The sequence below is a fragment of the Crocodylus siamensis genome, chromosome 4 (genome assembly GCF_052110815.1).
Source record: "Crocodylus siamensis isolate JL-2025a chromosome 4, ASM5211081v1, whole genome shotgun sequence".
Taxonomy (NCBI): Eukaryota; Metazoa; Chordata; order Crocodylia; family Crocodylidae; genus Crocodylus; species Crocodylus siamensis.
In genome coordinates this window covers 95,709,633-95,730,137 of record NC_143398.1, presented here as the reverse complement: position 1 = coordinate 95,730,137, position 20,505 = coordinate 95,709,633, and the positions used below count along the sequence as shown (strand labels likewise).

The window sequence follows — 20,505 nt, the reverse complement described above, 5'->3', positions numbered from 1 at the left end:
GGGGCTGGCGCAGCTTGGCAGAAGGTTATGCAGGACCCAGGCCTGCCAGTCTTTCAATAAAATGGATTTTGTTGGTCTGGAGGAGGCAATCGTCAAAATACACCTTGTGGTTTAGTGCATTAAGAGGTTAAACTATCCCTTTTTAAGGTACCATCTGCCTGTAATCTGCATGGACCAAGCACCAAACATCTGATTACCATGGACTTATAGCTAGTGGTTATGGGACTGCAGTCTGAAACCTGGGTGAGCAGAGGCTGTGGCCATCAGAGGTGGCCCAAAGCAAGCCTGGGTCTGTGGAGCCTTGATCCCAGAATGCATCTCCAGCACCCATGCCAGCCTGTGCCTTGAGGCAGGAGCAAGTGAAATATCAACACCAGACAAGGAGAAGCTCTGCCGATTCTGCACCTCTTTTTTCCAAAAATAATAAATAAGTGAGATTGACGCCTAGTGGGGCCCAGGTGACATTACTGCAATCTTGCTTTAAGTCCTGTAAGAGGAAATGGAAAACAAAGGAAGAACAGAAAAATAAATAAGTTCTGTTTTTGTTCCAAGAAAAATCCCACCCCACAAGTTCAAGTAACACTTTCTGGAGGCAGCTTTCCCAGTGCTGGAGTTTGTGTCTGAAAAAGAAAAGGAAAGAGAAATGGAGGGGTGGAGAGATGGAGAGAGAGACACCCCTAGCAGAAACCTCTCCATGTGGAGTCAGGTTTCTCTCTTTCAGTCTGGTGAATAGGGGTTAATGCTTTTTGTAGTGGATTGGCTGAGCACCAACCCTTCACAGAGGAGAAGAGGGGGATCTGCAGGCTGCCAAGCAGGACCCCTGTGGGCTGAAAGTAGGATGGGGGGGGTTGGAGGGGGGAAGGGAAGGAAGAGGCTGGGAATGTTATTCCAGGCAGTAATAGATTGGCTACTGTGGGAAAGTGAGCACTGTGCCAAACCTCAAGTGGTGTGGTGATGGACAGGGGGTGGGGCTGGAGGTACAGCGCTTCCTCCCCTTGGCTGCTGAAATCCCACCATTATCGCCTTTTATTTCATGGCCTGTCTTTATAGTCTTTTTCATTTTTTTTTTTTTATTGTCTCTTGAATTTAATTGCCTCCCCCCACCATCCCTCCTTGCCAGTCTTTTATCCCAGGGATGAAAAAGCAACTAACGTCCTTCCAAAAAGACATAGCTGGAGACAATCCTCCTTCTGTCTGTCTATGTAGGTTTCCACAGTGAGCCCATCACCATGGCATCTGAGCTTTCCTCTCCTCTTTCCTTCTTAATTATTTCTCTCTGGCCTCCCTGACCCCCACATCAGCCCCCTCAGGCCGTTTAAATTGCCGCTTCTAACATTTTCTTCTTTGCCCGTTGTTCACACTGTGTTATTCAATCTGTCTGAATCGTTCTGCTGCCTTTGCCTTCGTTAACTGCTGCATAAAGCTTAAGCTTCTTGTCCTCATCTTCAAGGCCCCTGACATACCGGCCCTGAAATACCTTATTCATTCTTGCCTCTTACTGAGTCACCCAGCAACCTCTCCATTGTGCTGACAGGACCTCCCTTGGACACCATGCGTATCAGCTGCTCCCCGAATCATTGTCTTGGTGTGTTCTATGCACAAGGTACTGCAGAAAACATCTTCCTTGAACTGATCTGTAAAGCCACTACCTTTTTGTCTTCGAAAACCATCCTTGAGACTCATTGCTTTTATGATAAATGAACTGACCATCTAATGTTAGCTGAGCTGAAGGCCCAGCTAAGAATAGGTTATATGTGTGTAGGCATTTCAATAGCTTACTCAGATTTGGGGCACCTGAGTTAATAGATATACAGCTTGATTCCTAGGGTACCCACAGCTCCCACGAACTTCCACTGGAGCTGTGAGTGCCCTGCAGCTCTGAAGATCCCAGGAAGACAAACTGGGTCCATGAATTCCTCTACTGCAATCCACTGAGGCTGACAGGGAGCTCATCGGTGGTTCTCCTGCACGCAGCACACGTACACTCTATTGGCTGCCTCAGGGCTTGCTTGGGGACATGAACTCCTTTCAGATGCATTTATTCAGCTGTCCCTGTTCTCTTCTCAGTGTTGTGTCTTATCATGCCTTGTTACTTCACTTCATGATGTCACCTGTCATGCGAACATAAAAATAAATGAACCAGCAAGCTCCATTTTGATCTAGTTTAATCACTATGGAATTCAAACAACAAGCAATGACTATGATAATTTATGTTGGAAACCAAGCTATGGGTCTCTGCACTTGCCTCTTGACATCCTCCTCCTCTGGCACAACAACTATCCTTATGGGAACTAGATGCCACAAGGAAACAAGGAGTTGGTCGGGGAAGAGAATCTGTTCCAGTTGGTCACCTGGACTCTGCAGGACTTCTGGGTGTTGGCATAGTGTGTGCTAGAAGGTCTGAATAAGGGCAGGCAGTGCAGTGGTCTCTGTGGCAGGAAAATGGAACAAGGATCCTGGCTTCTTACACCTGGATGACAAGGAACTTCTGTGGGACCCTAGAACCAGTGGAACTTGGGTGATGCTGTTTTGTTTGTTTGTTTGTTTGGGGAGAGGTAGGAGGAGACCAGAGGAGCACTGTGCCTGTGAAGGAGAGAAGGAGCCGTCGGACTCCGAAACTCCTTTCCCCGGCACAGGCGCAGTACAGCCCTTCTCTCCGACCCAGAGCACGGGGCGTGAACATACCTCTTGCAGGTGTACAGAGGTAGTAGGGCCCCGGACCGAGGGGACCGGTATAAAGGAGACGCCGGCGCTAGGCAGAGCCCTGGCAGAACTGGAAGAGCCCAGCAGGGACAAGGACGCTGGCAGGAGCACATCGGGGCGGATGCACGCTGTCCTGAACCGTGGCCGCACCTTTTGGAGAAAGGGTAAGCCCCTGCGGGGTTTATGAACCCGGGAGGAGAGCCCAGTGAGAGGAAAGACTTAACAAGGCAGTTGGGAGCGATCGGCACCCGGCAAACCTATCTAACGTAAAGCCCTTAATAAGGGGGCAGCTCAGCCTGCAAGTTCACAGTTATGGTAGTGAAGGACTGAGCAGTCTCAAGGAGCCCCAGGGAGGGCTGAAGAACCCACTTAGAGTTGAGAAAAGGGGTTCTACCCACGGCGTACAGGGCAAGAGCGGGGAACCACTGCTGAGGATCAGGGTGGGAATCTGAGCTCTGGAGAGCCCCTGGCCGGAATCATGTTAGAGTTGATCTTTTGCATTTTGTTGTGGATTAACCCGAAAGAGGAAGAGAAAGAAAGACCGTACTACGTGGCCGGCCTAAATCGGCGGCCACGACCCGGCGGAAAGGGCGAGGGTGTAGGGGTGGCGGAGCCCTCATCAACGCGGGACCCCGCGAACTCAAGGAGTCCCACTTCTGGACTGGCACGTGCTGGGCAATAACACTGGACCAGATTACCATCAAAGTCGTGGCAGGCGAGTTAGACGCGTACAGTCTGCAAGAGAGCGACCTTTGACCTCGGGAATCAGTCCCAGCGTAGGGGGACAGTGGCCATCGCGGAGCCACTACCCCACAGTACCCCTGCCTAGATCTGTCTTATATGTTTATCTGTGCCAATTAAGACCCAAAGTTGATCAACTTCAGATTTTCCACATCTGGAAAGGGAGGAAATGGTCAAGGAAACTCTCAGACTGACAGCAAGGGGGCAAGAAATCTGAGATGTAGTTATGGTCAGTGGGATTTGTACATCTTTTGCACAAGAAAGGAGAATCTCTTTTTTTTTATCCTCGGAGCAAAGGAAGATAGGATAAAGTAAATACCTTTACTTAGTTTTTTGAGTTTTGCTAGAATCTAACTTGAAGGTTTCTGCAGTGCCCATAATCAAACTACAGCTGTGTTTTCAAGTGCTTCCCAGGTAAACTAAATTTACATGGTAAGGGCCTCTATTGCTGGGCTGTTAAATGTAGCCTATGAGCCAAATGCAGCCCACAGAGGTGGGTCATCCAGCCTACAAGGCTTCTCTGTGGCTGGACAACACCTCTCCAGATCTAGCTGGTGGGACCTCTGCTGGAGATCCCAGAGATGTTGTGCTAGCTTGTTCAGCATACAAGGGGTTAACATGACCCTTGTCCTTACCCGCCACAAAATGTCTGGGGTTTGGGGGTGGTTTTTTTGGGGGGTGGGCGTTATCCCTATTTTGTGCATATTGATATTGGGGCATTAACTGGTAGCAGTGTTAATCCCCACATATTGACTGCACCAACACAGTGGCTTTGGCAGCCACAGCAAGAAGCCCTGTGAGCCACCATCTTGACATGGATCACCTAACCCATGAGAAGCCCCTGTGGTCCAGATCAGATCTGCCAGCTCATTCAAATTCAACATCCCTGCTCTAATGGACTTCTGTGGGTTTTTCTGCTCTTCTCTAGCCCCTGGTTTAGGAGAATATCTGTTCAGGGAGAATTGTCATATTGCTGTTCTTAGTATAACCAGCACAACATGAAGAATGCTGTATCAAAGGGAAAGATTTTGTAATGAACTCTGAAGCTGGTCATGCACCAGATGGCCCCTGCAAGATTACTCTGGAGCCAAAGCTTTTGCAACTCAGCCTGTGGGCCAGATGCAGCCCAGGAGTCAGTCCTGGGGCTTGTTTTGTTCAATATCTTCATCAACGACTTGGAAGATGGCACAGAGCACACCCTCAGCAAGTTTGCAGATGACACCAAGCTGGGGGTTGTAGTAGATATGCTGGAGGGTAGGGCTAGGATTCAGTGTGACCTAGACAAATTGGAGGATCAGGCCAAAGGAAATCTCATGGGGTTCAACAAGAGCAAGTGCAAAATCCTGCACTTAGGACAGAACAATCCCACGCAGGTTGGGGGCTGACTGGCTGGGCAGCAGAAGAAAGACTTGGGGATTACAGTGGACAATAAGCTGAATATGAGCCAACAGTGTGCCCTTATTGCCAAGAAGGCTAACGGCATACTGGGCTGCATTAGTAGGAGTGTTGCCATCAGGTAAGGGAAGTAATTATTCCCCTCTATTTAGCTCTGCTGAGGCCACATCTGGAGTACTGTGTTCAGTTTTCCCCCACCCCCCACTACAAAAAGATGTGGACAAATTGGAGAGAGTCCAGTGGAGGGCAGTGAAAATGGTTAGGGGGCTGGGGCACATGAATTGTGAGGAGAGGCTGAGGGGACTAAGTTTATTTAGTCTGGAGAAGGGAAGACAGAGAGGATTTAATAGCAGCCTTCAAATATTTGAAGGGGTTCAAAAGAAGATGGAGCTAGACTGTTCTCAGTAGTGGCAGATGACAGAACAAGGAGCAACTGTCTCAAGTTGCAGCAAGGAAGGTTTAGGTTAGATATTGGGAACAATTTTCTCACTAGGAGGGCAGTAAAATAGTGGAACAGGTTACCCAGAGAGGTGGTGGACTCTCCATCCTTAGAGGTTTTTAAGACCCGGATAGACAAAGCCTTGGCTGGGATGATCTAGTTAGGGCTGGTCCTGCTGTGAGAAGGGGGTTGGACTAGAAGACATCCTGAGGTCCCTGCCAACCCTCATTTCCTATGATTCTAACTCCTAGCTCTACCAAAGCAACATTATCCAAGGTGTTCTTGTTGTGGCTGTTAAGGGTTACATCGTTCCTGAGTAGTAAGGCTGGGTCATGATGGGAGATGTGGCTCAGTCTGGACTCCGCCAATGGGCCTTAAAGATCAAGGCCAAGACTAGAAACATAGAAAGAGACTGGGAGCTAGTGGAAGAGCTGTGCCATGAAGATGATGTGTTCATATCAGCTCATCTCTCTGAGATAAGCAGTCGCTGGATGCAGTATGTGAAAAGAGAAGAATCTGTTCTACTTGCCTACTTGGGCTCTGGGTTTAGCCTCCAAGGAGGAAGCAGGCAATAAAACCTCTGCAACTGGGTTTCTGCCCTGCCCTGTGGAATCGATTCTGAGTGAAGTCACTGAGCCTTAGCCTAAGTTTTGTGCTTCTGTATTATTTCTTAATGTTCAGGTGAAGGGCAAGTGTACTAGGGCTGTCAGTGTCCCAAATGAGAGGTGTTGTACACTGGATTGTACATTCAGTGCTCTTGTGCCCATAGCCTCCAGAGCAGAACACCAGTGCTAATGATTTGTCAGCCTTTTGCCCTGCATATTTTTTCTCTCTGGTTCCTTGAAATCCAGGATGCAAATCCAGGAAGGTATAAATCCAGCCGGTCCATTTATATTTACCAGGGCACAATAAAGTGCTGCAGGTGCTTGCGCATATGTTGGATGCACGTTGCTCTTGATGGCTAGTTTTTTCTTACCACTCAGGAGGGTGTAAGTCCAGGCTGTAACTTGTGGGGTCTCATTCAAGGACGTTTCAGTGAGAATCCTTATAGAAACCCCTCTGGGGATGGAAGGAGAGGACTGTGAGTCACTGAGGCAACTGGAGAATCCCCAAAAAGTGTTACTCTTAGCCATTTCTCTGCTCTTCTCCTTCCTTTCCTCTCCTTCAGTTTGCAGAGCAAATCTAACCTTTCTACCTGGTTTCATCCACTACATTTCAAGTAAACTTCTGGGTTGTCTACACTGCGCCCCAGCCCTCCTGCCTCTATTCCAAGTTGCTAGTGGAAAAGGCAGCCTTGCCTACTCAGTGTTTTCTGCATTCTTGCTAACTGATATGCTGTTTTATGAGGGAACGGATGGAGTCTGCTGCAACCTGAACTCTCTCCTCTGTCGATGAGGTGCCTCCTTTTCAAATTTCTACCCTGCAAAATGGACTTTGAATAGAAAAGGGGAGGAGAGAAGGGGCCTTCTTCACCTGCTACACCTTAGTGCCCAGTCAGCTGTAATGTGGGGGCACCTCTACGCCCATAGCACCGATATGAGGAAATGGATGTGAACACAACTAATTGGTTATTGAGTTTTAGACCATACGAAGTCTGAGAGGACCTCTCTGCTCTCTGCCAGAGAAATATCTGCTGTGTGAAAATGGAGGTGTTTCAAGGGAGGAGGTGCTTTCAGAATGGGGCTTCCCCCGCCCCACACCCTTTCTCCTTAGTTTGCCTCTTTTATGATGTTGCAGGAAAGGAGTTTTGCTCCAGCTACCTGACAAAAGGCAAGTGATCGCTGCAAATTCTGTCTCGGGTAAATGGCAGGACTGGAACAACAGAGTACTGCAGGTTAATGCCGTGATAGCAGAGCTGCAGATAGTCTGTGTGCTGAGAGAGTGACCTGGGAGATTGGGCTGGCATAGCAGGGTGTTGCAGGTGAAAATTGAAATGCTTTTGGCTGAGCTTTGCAGAGCTGCAGGGAGCTGTTGTGCTCTTGCAAGGCCTTGCAGGTAGTCTGTTATACAAAGGCGATGAGGAAGACATTCTTTACAGTCTGTAGCTGTGGGTCCAAATATGTCAATAATGTTCTATCAGACAAAAATGTGAAGCAATCTGTTAATGTTAAGGGTTAAGAATTTCCCTGGGAATTTTTTTGTGACGTACAGAGCTATTTGGGGTGAGGAGAGAGGTCCGCCTCCTTGACTTGTTCAGTACTGGACCTACCAGCAGGAGGTCAGCTGTGTACTAATCCACAAGCAACTGAACTGAAATCAGCATCTCACAGACCACCCAGCAGCAACTGGGCTTGCCGCTTCTTTGAGTCTGGGTCTTGCCTTGGATAATGCCTGGGAGGCAATGCCTCAGAGGAAGCACAAGGACACCTAATTATGGAAAACTACTCCCTAATCTGCCTGTTTGTTTCTCCTTGTCATTGGCCACTGCTGATCAGGGCTCAGACCAGTACAGGCGCTTTAGAAGTGAGAGGCTGCTTAACTTCCCTGATCAATCTTTTTTCCCAAACCTAGATCCAGAGTTGCACTGGCAACTTACAGGGGAAAGGCTCTGAATAGCCCTCTCCCATGCCCCATTGGCCATCTCATGGGAACCAAACCATTGGAAAGGGACTTCCTGGCACAGGAAGCCCAGACTCCAGCTAGTGCAGGCAGCTCCTACAATCCCAGCAAGAAACAGATCAACCTGCAAAGTGGCCAGGGTGGTGGCTCTCAACCTTTTTTAGACTTGAGGCCAGTCAGAAAATGCTGGCTCTTAATTTTCACCTTATTTTGACTACAGAAAAATAATAGGACAATTCTTCCATTGTAAATAACTCATGAGGTTATAACAGGACAGGCTGTTTATAAAAACACTGTGGATGCCTATATGAAAATTCTGGGTTTATCTTGGGGAATCACATTTGCATACCTGGCAGTGCTAACATTACACAGCACCCTAGTTGAGAATCACTGAGCCAGGGTTCCCCTGGGGAAAGGGAAAGGGAAGGGTATCACTAAGCCTGTATGCAGTGGCAGAGCTGTGGGGGACCCATCATCCTATCAAGATGTGATTACAAATCGCCATGCAAACAGACCAGTAAGGGAGTTTCTTGGTCAGGTCCCATCAACTTCTCCATTATGTCTTTAAAAAACAAAACAGCTCCCCCTCCCTCCCCCCAAAACAATAGCTTTCCAAATGTTATTGATGTGGAACTGTTTTCCTAACAGACAGCCCTGGCCCTTTGCAAGGAGAGAGGGGAGCAGGATGCAGGTAAGGCTGGCTGTGAGGGGATGTTGCCTTCTGGGGCCAAAGGCCTAGGAGAACCCAAACTCCCTGACAGGGATCTGTGTGGGGATAGGGCCAGCCGCCACCCCACCACCACTCCAACAGAGAATGGGTGTTGCTTCCTGCAGCCTGCCATGGTCAGCTGCAGTGGCAGGCACAATGCTGGTATTCAGGATGCTTCTGGGTTGCTTTGGTCCTTATCTTGCCCTTCCATTCCTAGGAGGGAGGGAGGATGTTGTCTCACCCTCCTCCAGCCAAGGAGCTGTGCGTGGCAGGCAAGTACAGATGGCTTTTCTGGCAGGAAAGGTGGGGATTCCCAGTATTTACTTGCTGGTGCAATGTGATTTCAGTGGGGGTGGAGGGAGGAGGAGGGGAGCATTGATTTGTTTAGTGGGAGGGGGGCAGAGCTGCAGTGTTCATTCAGTCAGCAGTGGGAGGGTCCTCTGACCAAGAGGATCTGTGGCTTTGGGGAATAGCTGAGCTTTACAGGCAGCTTAAATGGGATGTTTGGTAGCAGTAGACATAGTCTCACGGCCAGAAGAGGTGAATTTTTCAGTCCCCATGTAATTAAACACAGAGCCTGAAATGCCATTGGCCAGATTCTCCTCTCTCACCAGCCTAAGCCAAGAACAGAGTTGCCAACCCCACACACTGTCGAATATCACAAGGTGGGCTGCTCAGTGTCACAAAATCTTGAAAAAAAAAAAAGGCCAGGAGAGCCAAAGATTTTTTTAGTGAAAACATTTTATTGAACCAACTGTATTAATATACTCCCTGGACTATCCTGGCAACAACCTTCCAACCCTACTTCAGAAAATAATCATTTATGGGGTTTGTCTTGTGGTGTCTGAGCCTTCAGGGTTCCTGCTGTCCAGCATTTCTCCCCAGACCTGAGGGCTGAAAACTTCCTTTTTCTTTTTTAATAAAAGCTGATATTTTGCCAAACATCAGAAGCTTTAAGAAACAAATCACATATTGCAAGCCACTTGCTGGTAAAAGTCAACAGTTTTTCAGAAATAGTTCTAATGGAGGCATTGGTACCAAGTTCTCAGCTGGTGAGAATCAACATAGTGCCATTGAATGAATGCTGCTTTACATTTCTGACATACCTGGGTATTCCTCTAAAGCAGTGGTGTTCAACCTGTGGTCTGCAGATCCCTGGGCATCTGCAGACTATGTCCAAGGGGTCTGCAAAAGATATGATCAATCAAAAGAATGTGACTACCCACACTTACCATTCAGAGGGGTCCACACCTCCATTTGAAGTTTCTAGAGGGGTCTTCAGATGAAAAAAGGGTTGCAAACAACTGCTGTAAAGTGTTCCTAGTCCTGCAGATTCTCCCTCCCCCATCAGAGCTTGCTATGTTCATAATTGTGCTGGTGCCAGCTATAAACCCTTCTGTCTCAAAGGTCTCTGGAATTCCCCGTTATGAGGTTTTCAGCTGCCTTCAGTCACACATTAATATCTTGGACTAGACCCCGCCTTTCCTCACAGTCTTTGGAACTCTTGACTGCTTCAGGCTGTTCCCTTCCACTTTGTGAATTGTGGTAGAAGAGCAGCACAGCTAAGTTTTAGTCTTTGCTTAATCCTTGTTTTTCCCAGTGACTTAGAGGTGTCTGCCCACCTCAGCTGCCCAAAAGAAATCTACCCAGTGGTTGAGCCTATCAGATGCAGGACAGCTGGGTAAAAGTTCAGAGCTGCCTTGTGAGTTCTGAGTCAGCGGGCAAACCTAGTGCCAGTCACAATTTGTGTGGGAGGTGCAACTATTCCAGGAGTGCAGCAGGTTCAGTGGTGAAGATTGCTGATGTAGAGTTGGGAATGAGGCTTTAGAGAGAGCGGCCTTGGAAACACCATACAGTTTGCCTGGATCCAGAGCTTGGAAGTTATCCTCAGAAAACTGTTGAGATGGCTGTATGCTCCAAGAGACTGCAGAGAATCCACATGCATTTGTGATATAGCTCTGATGCAGAAGCTAATGCAGACAGTTGGAAATTACGACAATTCCTGCTCTTCCTTCTTCTCTCTGTTTGATTTTCGGTATGCTTAGGTACATTTGTGACTCTCATCCTCAGAGCATCTATGTCTTTGTGTAAGTTAAGAAATTAACACTTTTCCCTTCACTTCCTTCAAGCATAACTCAAAAGATGGATTATTTCTCCTTCTCCATCCCCTTCCTGCTCCTCGCCCATGTTGGTCAAGAGCTGCTATAGGAAAGATGGATCACAAATGGTTTTGGATTTAGTCTTGAATATGGCATGTTCCATAAGTCATGATTTATCTCTTGTGGAAATGCATTCCATAGTCTACCACCAGTGCTGCTTCCTGTAACAGCACCACCTTCCACCCTTGGCTTTGTTTCCCTAGAGCTGTTCTGGATAGTAGCAGAGGGATAAGCGCTGTCTGCTGTGCACCAACCTTTCGCCCCTTACAAGATTTGGAACTGGAGTCTCTGTTCAAAGCCACTGTAAATGCTGAAGCAGGGAAACCTGATCCGGATGACCTACTACTGTGAGCAGGTGACTTGGTGTGTTTTATATGAGGCTGAAGCTTTGATAGGTGGCTTTGCTTGGTCTCCCCAGGGAGCAAAATTTCAAAGGTGAAGGGGATCTTTGTCCTATCTTTCTCCTCTCCCCAGCTTTGGTGTTCATCATGCCTTCATGAAAAGTCACCTGCTGTAGAGAGGGATGTGGTCTGTGCTTGTCCCTTATGCTGCCCCAGACCTGCTGATACACCATCCACACCTGATAAACATCTTTTCCTTTCTGGAGGGTTGGGCAGGGTGGGAGCTCATATTCTGCTTAGACTTTGGTTGTTTCACTTTTCCACCCTGCAGTGACTTTCCTCTCCCCCTTTGATGGGGCAACTGGAATTTGGGTAAATGGAATGGACAATGTATCACTAATGAGGGGGAGAGCACTTCTGATTCTGATTCTGTTTTTGGGTCTTTCCCTTGGACCCATCTCCTTGGCATAATGGCTCTAACTGGGAATGTTTGTTCTAAAGCTGCCGTATCCAGCCACAGCCTGCTAAACAATGTTCCCTCTAAGGAGCAGCGGTCCACGAGCGCGCTGCCTTGGTTTGATGTGGGACACTTACGGAAGGGGGCTGGGGCTGGAGGATGGAGCTGGGGGCCAGGGGCTGGAGCCGGTGGCTGGGGTTGGGGGTAGGGGCCAGAGGCCAAGGGGTGGAGCTGGGGGCTAGGGGCAGGGGCCAGAGCCTGGCCCCGGGCTCCGCCAGCTCCGGGGAAGTGCTCCACTCCCCCACATCAGGCTGTGACGCCATGTGCCTCCTCGCTCCCCGAGGCCATGCAGGCAAGCGGAGCAGTGCCGCGGAGCCTCTCTGGGGCAGGCAGCGGCTCCTCCCTGAGGTGAGGTAAGGCAGGGATGGAGGCTGGTGTGGGCTCTGCCAGCTCCGGGGAAGTACTCCAGTCCCTGGCCCTGATGCGAGGGAGCGGAGCACTTCCCCAGAGCCAGCAGTGCCTGCTCTAGGCTCCTGCCCCAGCCTCTCCTGGTGCGCGGCCTTGAAAAGGCTGTGCGTGGCCACGGTTTTAGCTGTGTGCGGCTGCGCAACTTAGAGGGAACTTTGCTGCTGAGCCCTGGCACATAAGAGTCAGAAGAGAAAGGGGCAGAACAGTAGTTCGGTCTCCCAATGGCTAATCACCAGAGCTGTTTAGGACTGTCTCTGCTATATACCTCCCTCCAGTCATGTCCTCTCTTCCACATCAGCCTTCTATCCCAGGGGCAGGTAAAATACGGCTTGTGGGCCAGATCCAGGCCGTCAGGTGATTTCATCTGGCCCATGGGCAGGTGCCCACCAATTCATTGCGTGCCACACCCAGCCTGTGCTTGCCCCTGGTGCACTTGCATGAGACCCGAGTCCCACCCACTGCCACCAGGGCAGCACACTGCACTTTCACCCTTGTGCGAGGTAGGGCCCTGGACAAAACAGCTTCTGAGCAGGGCTGCTGCTGCCACTTGCAGAGAAACTGCTCAGTTCCTCCTCGTGCGCTCCAGGCAGCAGGTAGGGAAGCATTGGGAGGGTGGGGAGAAGCTGAAACTAGGTGGGAGCACAGAGTCCAGGGCCTGCACCTAGTGAGGTGGCAGGGGCCCGGGTCGGCCTGGTTCCATCGCACAGGGCTCCCCGCAGTTCATGTGCAGCTCCTGGGACTTGTGTGCCACCTCCCCCACCATGCAATGGAACTAGCAGCCTTGCCGCTCGCTGCCGCCACGTGCAGCTCCTGGCACTCCATCAGAAGTGGCAGGGAGCCCCAGGAAATGGAGCCAGGCTGGCTTGGCCCCACTCCCTGCTTTCCAGCAGAGTCCTAGGATCTGCATGTGGCGGCAGGGAGCGGGGCCAGGCCGGTGGCTCCATCTCATGGGACTACCCTATCCGGACACGCGGCTCTGGCTGAGTCCTGGGAGCTGCATGTGAGGTGCAGGGAGCTCTGCGTGATGGAGGCTGGCCGGCCTGCTCCACTCCTTGCCACCACGTGCGGCTCCCAGAAGTGGCCAGAGCTGTGTGGCACCACCGGTGCAGGCCATGAGTGTCCCCTGAGCCTGCCGCTTGGTGGTGTTGTCACTGCTACCAGCAGCGGGGGTTGTGGGCAAACACTGTCCCCCACACACCGCCACACTCCTTCACAAACCACGCACCCACCCACCCTCACTAACTCCCCCACACACAGTATACAAGAGTAAGACTTTATTTTGAGCTACTACATAATCACTTCTATATACTGTACGCAAACGCATGTAAATCAGAACAAAAATTTTTTTGAAATAAAATATGTTATAGTAGATGTTTGATTTTTAGCATATGTCTTGGGGGGGTTTCCTAGTTCCAAGAAGGCACCCCCACCCCCAGGGAAAGGAGTACTCCTGGAGGCAAGGGGAGGGACTTCTGGTGGCAAAGGTCAGGGGTTCAGGGCAGGACTTCTGGTCCCAAGATGGCGGCCAGGGGGCGGGATACCTGGCAAGAGGCGGGACTGCCCTTGCGGCCCACAGCCACTCACTAAATCTCATGAAGCAGCTCTCCAGCCGAAATAATTGCCCAACCCTGTTCTACTCCAAATCCCTCCCTCTGTCTTGCTTTTCTAGCATCTCCTTGACCTTAGGATGTGACGCCATAGGAGCGATCTCTCTGCGTTTTGTCCTCTCCTCCCCTCAGTCTCCTGCTCGTATCCAGCCTGCTGGGTGTGGAGGCCTCTGGGCCAGAGCTGCGTGTTTCCTTCCCCTGCCCTGACACCCGTGGTGTGCTGAGAAGCGCTCGGGCTTGGAGAGGTCAGATTTGGTGGAGTTGCCAAAGGCGTTCAGCCTGTTGAGCACAACCTGGGAGAGGGAGGGACTGGTTTTGGATTTAGCTTTCTCAAGATTTGAGGGAAAGATTCAGGCTGGATGAGTTTGGACCTCTCTCTTTTGTTTTCCCCTGGGATCTTTCTACCCCACCACTGCCACCATCTCTTTACCCGAAAAGCCCAGGTAAATTTGTAGCCAAGTAGTAGTTTAACATGCTTTCTCACTCTGGCTTTTCCTTAGGATGAAGATGAGACGCCACAAGCTCTTTTTGACTCTCTGCATGGCTGGTCTCTGCCTCATTTCCTTCCTGCACTTCCTCAAGGCCCTCTCTTATGTCACCTTCCCCCGGGAACTGGCTTCACTTAGTCCCAACCTTGTCTCCAGCTTCTTCTGGAACAATGCACCGGTCACGCCGCAAGTCAGTCCTGAGCCGGGGGGACCCGAGTTCCTCCGCACACCGCTTTACTCCCACTCACCCTTGCTCCAACCCCTGTCTCCCAGCAGAGCCAGTGAGGAGCTACACAGAGCTGAGTTTGTTCTGCCAGAAGACACAGCAGAGTATTTTGTCCGTACCAAAGCTGGTGGTGTCTGCTTCAAACCAGGCACCAAGATGTTGGAAAAGCCACCAGTGGTCCGGCCAGAGGAGAGATCAGACAGTGCTGCGTCGGGGCGGCCAGCCCGCAAGCCACTGAGCGCCAGTGGGACGAAGCGGCGCAAGTGGGTGGAATGCGTGTGCTTGCCTGGCTGGCATGGTCCAAGCTGTGGGGTGCCCACTGTGGTCCAGTACTCAAACCTGCCCACCAAGGATAGGCTTGCACCGCGGGAGACACCCCGGCGGGTCATCAATGCCATCAATGTCAACCATGAGTTTGACCTCCTGGATGTCCGCTTCCATGAATTGGGCGATGTGGTAGACACCTTTGTGGTCTGCGAGTCTAACTTCACGGCATATGGCGAGCCACGTCCACTCAAGTTCCGTGAGATGCTGCTCAATGGCTCCTTTGACTACATCCGCCACAAGGTGCTGTATGTCTTCCTGGACCACTTCCCCCTCGGTGGGCGCCAGGATGGCTGGATTGCCGATGACTACCTGCGCACCTTCCTGACCCGGGATGGCATCTCCCGCCTCCGAAACCTGCGCCCAGATGACGTCTTCATCATTGATGATGCGGACGAGATCCCAGCCCGCGATGGCGTGCTCTTTCTCAAGCTGTATGATGGCTGGACAGAACCCTTTGCCTTCCACATGCGCAAGTCCCTCTATGGCTTCTTCTGGAAGCAGCCAGGCACCTTGGAGGTGGTCTCTGGATGCACAGTGGGGATGCTGCAGGCCGTCTATGCTTCTGATGGGATCCGTCTGCGCCGCCGGGAGTACTATACCATGCCTGGCTTCCGGCAGTATGAGAACAGCACGGGACACATCCTGGTGCAGTGGTCACTGGGCAGCCCTCTCCATTTTGCTGGCTGGCACTGTTCCTGGTGTTTCACACCAGAGGGCATCTACTTCAAACTGGTGTCAGCCCAGAACGGGGACTTCCCCCGCTGGGGTGATTATGAGGACAAGCGGGACCTCAACTATATCCGGGAGCTGATCCGGACTGGGGGGTGGTTTGATGGCACCACCCAGGAGTACCCCCCTGCTGACCCTAAGGAACAGATGTATGCCCCAAAGTACCTGCTAAAACACTATGAGCGGTTCCGCTATCTCCTGGAGAATCCCTACCGGAGGGCAGAGGTGGCTGGGTGAGGGGCGTGGGGCTTGCATGGGAAATGAACAACACAGCAAAGGGAAAGAGTAGGGTATTTCCTCTTTTGGTTTTTTTTTTCCTGGTTTTGTTTTCAGCTGGGGTGTATCATTTCTCTCCAGTCTCTGCCTCTGGAGTGGAGCTGGGGGTGGGGGCGTTATTTCCAGTCAAGTTCATGAGGGAAGGAGAGGAAGTGGTAACCTGCCCTGGGAGCAGGCAAAAACAAAACAAAAAACTGGCACATTCTCTCCACTTTGACTGCTGAGAGAGAGGAGAGTCATCTCATCCAAGCAGCAGATCCTCCTACAGGGAAGGGATTAGAAGGAGGGAGAACACACAGCTGCCCTCACCTCTCCCTATGGATCAGGGGTACACACACACAGGAGCCTGGACTTGTCAGTGAACAGGCAGGTGCCAGCAGAGGTGTGTCTGAGTGTCTCGTATGTGCTGCTCTGAGTTTGTGCATGGGTGAGTGTGCAGAAGCGTCTTTGTATGCATCTATTGTCTCTCTGTTTACCTCTGCAATCCAATGGTTTTTGGGTGAGGGTAGCCACTTCGCCTCCAGAGTGTCCCTCCTCCCAGAATGCAGCCTCCTCCAGAGTGCCCCTCCTCCCAGAATGCAACCTCCTCCCACTAACCTAATACCAGTACATCTCTCCTGGGATCAGTTCTCTGTCTAATGTGCTGCCACGCTCAGAGCTGACATATAGAGGAAGTGAGGCATAAGGTAGAACTCTTCCCTTGCCACCACACTGCCTGCATTTGCTCAGCCGGCAGAAAATCGAGTGTGTTGTCCCTGCCGCTCATCCAGGTTGGAATGAGCTGCAGGGGACTTCACTAGGGAGGTCATGTACTGGTGAATGTATGGACTAGCATGTGCATGAGTGTTAATGTTAATATGCACAGGTACAGGTATTTGTGGGTTGGTTTGTCACCAGTATCAGGTGGAGGAGTGAGTGTGTGTGTATGTACGTGTGTGTGTACAAGTGTCCATAGTGGTGGGAGCATGGTAGAATCCGGAAGTTGTGCTTTTTACTTAGGTTTTAAGGATGTTCAGGGAACCCTCTACAAGCCTGCTGGGTGTAGTGGGAGGCCGGGAAGCTGTGAGCTCTGTGCGCCAGTGCTCCTTAAAGGGACCTGTTCAGAACCAGCTCAGGATGTGCGGGTAAGGGTAGGCATGCCTTAGGGAAGCCCTGAAAGCCAAGCTGCTGCAAAGGGAATGTCCACAGGAGGGACCCTTCCTCCACAATGTCACAATAAAATATACACACTGTTCATTCCTTGTCTCTGTGGAGTAAATAGAAAGGGAAAGGGCAATCCCCTTCTCCTCCCCCTGAATCCAGCCTAGCAGCAGGAAAGAACAAGATGTGAAATACATCCCAGCCTGGCACCTGTCTGGTTGCTCCCAAGATAGGAGGACCATCTGGGGAAGCTTGCTAGGAAAAGCCTACTAGCAGGCTACTCCTGCAGCACTGTGCTGCTGCAGCAGGGGTGCAAGCTGTCGGGGAGGTGTACAATCCAGACGTTGCCAGGACTGTCTAGGCAGAGTTGTGCACAAAGGAATATGTGAGATTAGATTTAGGAGCCAAACAAATAGAAGCCCATGAGCTAAGCTCTCTATCCTTGTTACACACTTCCACCTCCCATTGTTGGGAATATTCACATCATGGCCTCCTTGCTTCCAAGTCTGGTTTGTTTTTTTGAGGCAATGTCCACCCCCTCCTCTGTCTCAGCAAAATGCTCCCATGTTTGTGGAGTACATCAGGGGTCAGGTATGGCATGAGCCTCCTGTTTTTGTGACAGATAAGGGAATGGGAGAATGAAGGGAATGATAGGGCCCTGTTCCAAGAAGGAACTTTGGAGTGGAGAAAGGAATTTAGCAGGAGAAATCCGTTTTCTTCTGCTTTTCACATGAATACCTTCTAATTGTTTAGGGTAAAGCTTCTAATTGTTTAGGGTAAAGCCAAACCCATCTGGGTTGTTTGGTTTGTGTGACTATCCCATGTTTATTGTGCTTAGTGAAACAGATCTCCTCTGAGCTAAACATTTTACTGTTTTATTGCCCCTTGCTTGCATGTGTGCTTTCGTCAGAAGACTGTGATGGTCTGTCCGTGCAGAAGAGACACCAGGGGCAGAGTAAGCTTGGACAAGGAGCAGGCTAAAAATGCAGGTTTTCCAGTTGTTTGTAGGTTTATGAGGAAGAGAGGTCTGCTTTAACCAGAGCTGGATTATATATTATTTGACACAGCAAAGATCTGATAAGCTACTGGCTCTCTGCCCTCATGGATGATCTGCTTCCCCAGGAAGACTGGTGGCAAACAGATAACAATAAAGAATAATTCTTCTTCCCCTGCAACCTTTTTTTTTCTGCCAACTCTGCTGCAGTTATGTCTAGATACCCTTTCACCCTCAAAATGTGTTAGGGCAGCACTGAACTATGGGTGGGGCAAGTCTCGCTCCTCTTTCTGTTTGCCTTAGTATGCTCTCCCCTCCTTCATGGTTTTTGAGGCATGAACTCTCCCACCTATTACTCCTAAAGAGGGATGGGGTCTTTCCAGGTTATTTATAAACAAGGGTGGGAACATGGATATTAGTATTTTTGGATCAGGCAAGTCCCTCATACTGGAAGGAATATAGGGGAAGGTCCTCCCTGCCCCTGTCACTGGTGTTAATCCCTGGGGATGCTTAAATACAAATACTGAAATGGTATCCTGACAGGTGCCAGATACAAAGGAGGGGACTGCTCAAAGCTCTGCGTTTGGTATGGAGGGAGAAAGGTTCCAGTTCTCTGCTCCACTGCTATTGTCTCCAGTATTTTGCTTTACATTGCTGGGGGTGGGGGTGGGGGGTGCGGGAGGTGTTCACTGCTATGCCTATCACTTCATGGAAGCACTTGGAGAATAATAGTTTCTCCTTCTCTGGTGGGCAAATACAGAGGCTCTGACTCATTCATTTAGTGTAGCAGGTATAGGTGGAGCTCAGAGCAGAGCTGGTATTGAAGTATCCAAGCCCCCGATACCTCAGCCAGGATATCCTCATGGGATGGTAGTAGCTGCTTCTCTCCCTCTGGAACCACCTGCCCTTGATGTCCCCTTCTTACCCCTATTCTTCTGTGACTTCTGTGGCTGTTACAGAACAGATCTGCACTGTGAGGGCCCTGGAGCTGATCATTCCTGGTCCTGTTAGCAAACACTGGTTGGGAGAGGAGTGGGGAAGAGAAAGTGGGCTTCACCAACCTCAAAATTGGTGGCAGGAAAGGAAAGGGCTGGGAGACATAAGGATTTCTCTCCCCCCCACACACTCCTTCCCCCCTCCATTCCTCAATCTTTTTGTTCAGAAAGGCCTGTAATTTCTCTGAGAAGTTACAGGAGCTTGCCATTACTGTGAAAACATAGGAGTTTAAATTGGCGGCATGATATAATTCCACCATGGAGAAGAGAGGGAGTAGATGATAATGCAATACGCTTCCGCAGAGACTATCCAGACTGCAAGTGATGGCTACAGAAAGGAAACCCTGAGCTGCAAATGCAAACCACTGTCCGTCCTCGTCCTTGAGGGAGTGATCTTGCTTTGTCCTCCAGGAAGCGATCTGCTGGCACATCCCTCAGTGCCGACATGTTCCTTCAGCATTGCCCAGCGCACCCTCCTTTTGGAAAAGGAATGCGTGGACTTGCCAAAAAGAAACCAAACAAAGCTCCTTTCAACTCTGTAATTTATAAAACGCTGGTAATAATAAATAATTTTTGTAAGGATAAATCAAATGTACATTCTGAAATCATTTTCTCTGTAAATGGTTGGATTTCATTTCACCCTTAAAGGGATGCTTTAAAGGAGGAGTTACTAATAATAAAAGATTTACTAAGTATGGAGGAAAACTGACACATGTCTGTGGGACCTTTTATTTCCAAGCACTGGGTAAAGTAGTGGAGGAGTTGTTGCCTCTGGCTTTGGCACACCTTTGACCTTCCCCACATGGAAAGCCTTGGGTCTATCATCAAAATATCTGAATGCAGAAGTACAATATTCTTCTAGTGTCCTGCAGGAGACTGATCCTGCCAGCTCAGCCATAAAAGGTTGCTCATAGGCTTTTCTGCCAAGTTTGATGTAATGGCCATGCTGAGGCCAGCCAGGTGCGCGTGTACACAAGCTGCTCATCACCACATGACTGTCTTCAGTCAATCATGAGCCAGGATTGCTTCCAAGTATGCAGTACTCTGTATTGTAGTGTCCTTTTAAACAAGGGTACTTTCCCAGGATTGCTTGAGACTTGTAAACATCAACAGGCACAGTGAGACAAGACCTCTCAATCCGCCCTTGCAGCTCCTTACATAAACTGCTGTGGAGTACATCTGACATGCTTTCTATGTGTCAGAAGCACAAAGCTGTTGAGCTCCTGTGAACCCCAGCATGCTTTATACCTGAAAAAGTAGCTGCTGTAGCTTACCTGGCTGTGGGATGGCTCTACCTGTGCCAGGAGAATAGGTGAACAGGCCTGATGTATTCCAGCCAGTTAAAAACAGTAGTGCACTCGTACCACCTTCTGCCTCCCCCTCTCCTGACTTAGTGTCCTGTTCCGATAGTGGAGAAACCTATTAAAGGTATGAGACCTACCTTGTTGCACTGGAGGGTGGAGCATTTGGATTCAGAAGGGGTGCTTCCACCACCAGCATCGATTGTGTGAAAAGATCCAGCCTGCACAATTAGGGGCATTGGTGGCGCTTTATCAACTAGTCTGTTCCCTCCATAAATGACTGATGCTCAGGTTTCAGCCTGGCCCCAGGCTGAGGGAAACTGGCCATCTCATGAATTAGTGACTGGGATATAGCGTTTGGTGTTAGCAAACCCCTAGCAAACCAATCCGTTCTGAATTACTTGGGCAACATGCACAACCTTAGGATGAATTGTGGCAAATGCACTCTAGT

General features: G+C 50.0%; 1 protein-coding gene across 4 annotated transcripts in view; it reads left to right on the top strand.

Annotated features, from left to right (window-relative positions):
* MGAT3 (beta-1,4-mannosyl-glycoprotein 4-beta-N-acetylglucosaminyltransferase) overlaps positions 1-19,462 on the top strand; it is a 34,909-nt gene extending 15,447 nt beyond the window's left edge. For 3 of the 4 annotated variants that reach the window (XM_090042997.1, XM_090042995.1, XM_090042998.1), the window contains one exon: positions 14,079-19,462. In XM_090042997.1, coding sequence (XP_089899123.1) covers positions 14,080-15,585 — 1,506 coding nt within the window. In that variant the 5' untranslated portion in view covers position 14,079 and the 3' untranslated portion in view covers positions 15,586-19,462. Of the gene's footprint in view, positions 1-10,908; positions 11,061-14,078 lie in introns of all 4 variants that reach the window. The other variant, XM_090042996.1, reaches the window with a different exon arrangement.
* The last annotated feature ends 1,043 nt before the right edge of the window (positions 19,463-20,505 follow it).